At 60.5% G+C, this 5,098-nt stretch overlaps 1 protein-coding gene across 1 annotated transcript in view; it reads left to right on the top strand.

Annotated features, from left to right (window-relative positions):
* Nucleotides 1-392: 392 nt before the first annotated feature.
* SLC26A6 (solute carrier family 26 member 6) overlaps nucleotides 393-5,098 on the top strand; it is a 17,118-nt gene continuing 12,412 nt past the window's right edge. The window contains exons 1-5 of the mRNA XM_026650208.1: nucleotides 393-538; nucleotides 1,339-1,478; nucleotides 1,996-2,106; nucleotides 2,794-2,969; nucleotides 4,143-4,307. Coding sequence (XP_026505993.1) covers nucleotides 393-538; nucleotides 1,339-1,478; nucleotides 1,996-2,106; nucleotides 2,794-2,969; nucleotides 4,143-4,307 — 738 coding nt within the window. The remainder of the gene's footprint in view (nucleotides 539-1,338; nucleotides 1,479-1,995; nucleotides 2,107-2,793; nucleotides 2,970-4,142; nucleotides 4,308-5,098) is intronic.

The following is a 5,098-nucleotide window of genomic DNA, read 5'->3' as shown; positions in this document are numbered from 1 at the left end:
AGCCCTGGCTCTCTCCTGCCCCCATGGCTTCTGGGAGCTCCCAAAGGCTGGGCCTGTCCTTGGCTCCTGGGGTCAGAGTCTAACTGTGAGTGTGTGCCAGGTCACACCAACCCACTGGATCGCTCAGCAGATTTAGACTCTGGCCTGAGCTGGCGATGGAGTGGTGGAGACTGGCACAAGTCCTCAGCTTGCAGGAGAAACAGCTCCCCGAGGGGCACCTGTGGCCTGGGACTCCCCGGCACACAGGGCTGAACTGGTCTACAAGCAATGGCGGCAGGTCGTGGGCAGGGACAGGCGTCCCCCGGGGGGCAGTAGCACAGCCAGCACTCAGCCCGTCTCCCCTTCTCGTCTCAGCCTGAAGGCCGCACAGGAGTGCGGGTGGGGTTGGTGCCATGGCGATGGAGCAGAGCGAGCTGCGGCGCCGCCCCTGGGCGTCCCAGGCGGACAGTGAGGTTCTGAGCGAGGCTGAGCTAGAGGAGATCGCACCGAGAACCCGGGCTCCGCGGCCCTCTCTCTGCAGCAAGGTCCGGGATATAAGGTAGGGGGCGCTTCACACACCTCCCCAGTCACCAGAGAGGGGGAAGTGACACAAGGGGGTGGTGTTACCGCCCTGTGGGTTGCTGATAGGGGTTTTACAACCCTGGCAGGGTGTTTTTTCTTTGCCTGACCGGGCTCCCGCTGTCGCCTGCCCTGTCCATATGCAAGGGCCCAGAGCTAAAATGGCTCTTGTCCCCAGGAAAGAGCACTGGGTTTGGGACTGCCCAGCACCAGGCCCCACCGCTGGAGCCAGAGCAGGGGGAAGGGGTGTAAAGGCACCGGCCCCTGAGGCTGGGATGCACCCATGCCATGCTCGCCCTTTGGCCCATACCCTCTGGTGCTGCCGGAGCTGTTATTCCTTGACTCCACACACAGCCGAGTGCCAGCCAGGTGGAGAGTGCTGTGCACCAGGCATCCCCCCAGGGCATGCTGGGCCCCTGGCCAGCCCAGGGCCGAAGTGGCGGGAAGGCCAGTGATGCCCTGGGCCAGTATCCTGCACGGGCCTTTGCCATCACTGCACACAGACTTGGCCTGGTGCTTCTAAAGCTGCAGTTTGGTGCTCCAGTCCCTACTGAAGGGGCCCCTCAGAGGGAGGCATTGGGGGGGAGTCCAGGGGTCCTGCAGGGGGGCATTTGGTTTGGACTTTAGCTGATATCATAGTGCTCTCAGTGCATTGACCCCTGCCCGGACAGGGGAGGACTCTGCCAAGGCCCGGATCCCCTTGCTCCAGCCCTCCTGACTCTGTAGGGTAGTGCAGCCCAGAGCTTTCTCCTCACCCGTGGCGCTCCCCCACCCCTCCAGGTGCTCATGTGCTGCTGCCAAGTCCCTTCTGTTCCGGTTCCTGCCGATCCTGAGCTGGCTGCCCCGGTACCCAGTCAGGGACTGGCTCCTCGGTGATATTGTCTCGGGGTTCAGTGTGGGCATCATGCACCTCCCCCAGGGTAAGTACCACAGCCCCCACCTCTGCCAGGGGAGTGCCTGCAAACACATTCCTCTGGGGGCGATCGCTCTGGGGCGCAGCCAGGCATCTCCCATCCCAGTCACCTGTGGGCCAAAGGCTGTAGCCCTGCTGTACATGCTGTAGGTGTGGGGGAGGGGCATACATTATGGGGGGGGTGAATGGGCAGGCAGAGCGGTGTGTGTGCGCGCGCCTGTGTGTAGGGGTGGGTGTAGAGTGGGGTGGGTCTGGTGTTAGTGTGTGTGGAGAAGGGCAGAGAGCTGGGGTGGGGTGTGTATGGGATGGGGGAAGGGTGGGATGGCATGGAGGAAGGCAGCATATGTAAGGGGTGGGGCAGGATGGGGAGGGCAGGGAGCTGGGGTGGGGGGCATAGGGGATGGGGGAGGGCGGGGGATTGGTGGGGGGGTGTATGGGATGGGGGAGGGCGGGGAGCTGGGGTGGGCAGTGCATGGGATGGGGGGAGCCTCTAGTAACTCTCCTGCCTTCATTGCTGTGTTTAGGTTTAGCTTATGCGCTCCTGGCAGGGGTGCCTCCCGTCACTGGCCTCTATTCATCCTTCTATCCTGTCTTCCTGTACTTCCTGTTTGGAACATCTAGGCACATCTCAGTGGGTGAGCCGGGGGTGCCCAGGATGTAGGTCTGTGGGTGAGGGGGGGCAAGGTCTGTGCATGAACAGAAAGCTGGGGGCCTGTGGGTGAGCCGGGGGTGCCCAGGATGGGGGGGCCTGTGGTGAGCCGGGGGTGCCCAGGATGGGGGGGGATGGGGGTGAGCTGGGGGTGCCCAGGGCAGGGGGCTTGTGGGGACCTTGCACTCCTGCATCGCCAAGGAAAGAGAAGCGGCCAGAGTCAGGAGCATAGAGCATGAAAAGCAGGAACCTCCCCCTGTCCTATGCACACAGCTCAGACTCGGGCCCACACACTCACCACTGCCAGGGAACTGGCCAGATTCGCCCCACGCACAGGGCTGGAGGAGTGTGCTCACAGCCCTCTCTCTGCCCACACAAAAAGCGCTCAGCAGTTGCTGTGCCAGCAGCCACGTGCCCCCTGTCAGCGATTCTTGCACATCCCTAGCCGAGCGCTCAAAGTGACCCTGTGAGCCAGATACAGATGAGTGAGCAGCCGTGTAGCTGTGCTGGCTAAAGGAGGGAGCCCCTCCACTTGTGATAAGCAGAGGCACCCTGAGTGTGACCCCGCTCCCAAGAGGATACAGGGTGGGCAGATCTCGGCTACGCATCGTCTGCCAGGGCACAGGTTTGAGTTGGCGACTCCTATGACCTCACCCTGTGTCCCTCCACGCAGGCCCCTTCGCCGTCATCTCCGTCATGATCGGCAGCGTGACAGGCTCGCTGATGCCCGACAGCAACTTCATGGATCCGGTCAATGGCACAAATGAGACAGTCCTCAACGAGGCAAGGAGAGACAGCGCCAGGGTGGAACTGGTGGCTACACTCACTATCCTGGTGGGCGTCTTCCAGGTGCGCAGGGTGCTCCGGGCGGGGCAGGAGACTGGGCCAGGATCCTGGGTGGGTTGTTTCCAAAGGCTGGTGGGTGGGCAGATCCAGCGTCCAAGGGGTGGAGGTGGTCAGTACACCCTGGGACCCTGACAGATCCAAGGCTGAGAGGGCCATGCCATCCAACTCCCAGTCCAGGCCTGACCTCCCTGAAACACCCGTTGAATCTGGGGGCTGTGGCAGCTTTCCCATGTGCTGCTGGGCTCATGATCCCTGCTCTGTCTTCCTCCTTTGGGCCTCAGTTGCTCCCATTTCCGCCCCCCCCCCCAGGGCAGGTGAACAGCGTGGGCAGGGGGCATTCCTCCTCCACCCCCCAGCACCAAGACCAGCCCTGCTGCTCACATCACGTCTCTCAGTGGCTGGGCCCTGCTGGAAGGGCACAAGCTGCACTTACCCTTGGAGACCTCGAGCTGGTCCTGGGGGAGATGCCACGCAGCTGATTCCTGAAGGGTCCATCCTGGCACCAGTCCAGAGGCCGGGCTCACTGCAAGCCCTTGATGATGTTTGTGAGCCCCTCCCAGAGCAGGACTGGGGACACTGTCCCTCCCTGAGGCTGACCCCTGCTTCGCTTGTGGCTAGGCCAATCAGCATGGTGTGTGAAGTGAGATCCCCGCTCTCAGGCCCACCAGCCTGGGAACCAGGGGTCCCAGGTTCTGCCCAGCACACCAGACTTCTGTGTTGTCCCCCATCCTTTCCAAAGGGTGCTCCCCCAAACAGCCACCTGGTCAAGTGCTAGCGATGTCACTGGGCCTCCCTCCCCTCCCTGTGTACTCTGCTGCATAGACTGCCCTGAGCACAAACCACAGTCATGCAGCTTGGGTGCCCCCTGGGCTGGCCCTCCCAGCACAAACCCTACAAGGTTCTATCCCACTGAGCTTGCAGGGCAAGCAGAGGAGGTGCTGGGCATCCCAGCCCAGGGCTGTTAGGGGCAAAAATACAAGAGTTCTATTTGGTCCTCAGGAAAACTGAAAGAGGCGGCAGCCGCGTAGCTGTAGTTCTGTCCCCCAAGTCTTGTAGCTCTGCCCAAGGCGACCCTTATGTTTAGCTACGCCCTGCCATCCCCAGACGAGGCTGGCGTCAGGGTGAGAACCCTGCGAGAGGAAGTTGGTTGCTGACTATCGCTGGGTCTCTTTCCAGATGGCCCTGGGGATGCTGCAGTTCGGATTTGTGGTCACCTACCTGTCCGAGCCCTTGGTGCGGGGCTACACCACAGCCGCTGCCGTCCAGGTGCTGGTCTCCCAGCTGAAGTACGTCTTTGGGGTGGAGGTGGCTGAGCAGTCAGGGCCATTATCCATGTTTGCTGTAAGTAGAGCCCAGCTAGGGCAGGTGGTGAGCGGGCGGGCAGGGATAGGGGCATTTAACCCTTCCAGTGCTGATCCTACATCTCCTGTTACAGAACGCTTCCAGACAAGAGGTATGTGCACAAACACATTCTCTGGTGCTGCATACAGTTTGGGGAACCCCTGGGGAGCCCCAGTAACAAAATAGACTGATGACCGCAGACATTCTTAAGGGTCAAACCCTGGGTCCCTCCTTCCCTCAGTTTTACTCGTGTTGACTTTCATGGGAATTTACCTGAATCAGGAGCTCAGGATATGGTCAACTTGTTCCATCCATAAAATGAAGGAACATCTGATAGGGACAAAATTCTGTATTTACTCTCAACTGGTCAGCTGTGAACCAACCCAGGCTGCTGGCAGCTGATTGGTAAATAGTGTCATGTGATAGATCTTAGTCACATGGAACGGGACCAAGCTCCTCATTTTATATAACCAGCTCCTCAGGTGATGTCAATGGTCATAGCTGCATGGGCTTCAGTGGAGCTATGACTACATACACCAGCAGGAGATCTGCCCTCACAGGGTTTTAGATGCTGCCACTAATGTTTTCTGATAAATACTCTTAACCATGGAAGAATCCAGCCTGCCACTTTCCCAGAGGAGCAACATTTGCTAATGGGGTCTGCTGTGGTCCGATGGGGCTGGGGATTTCCCAGGGGAGCAGTGTGTGCTAATGGGGTCCGACGGGGCTGGGATTTCCCAGGGGAGCAGTGTGTGCTAATGGGGTCCGACGGGGCTGGGATTTCCCAGGGG

The sequence above is a fragment of the Terrapene carolina genome, unplaced genomic scaffold (genome assembly GCF_002925995.2).
Source record: "Terrapene carolina triunguis isolate 2854851 unplaced genomic scaffold, T_m_triunguis-2.0 Scaffold89, whole genome shotgun sequence".
NCBI classification, from domain to species: domain Eukaryota; kingdom Metazoa; phylum Chordata; order Testudines; family Emydidae; genus Terrapene; species Terrapene triunguis.
The sequence above is the reverse complement of the archived record's forward strand: the minus strand, read 5'-3'. Positions and strand labels throughout refer to the sequence as shown.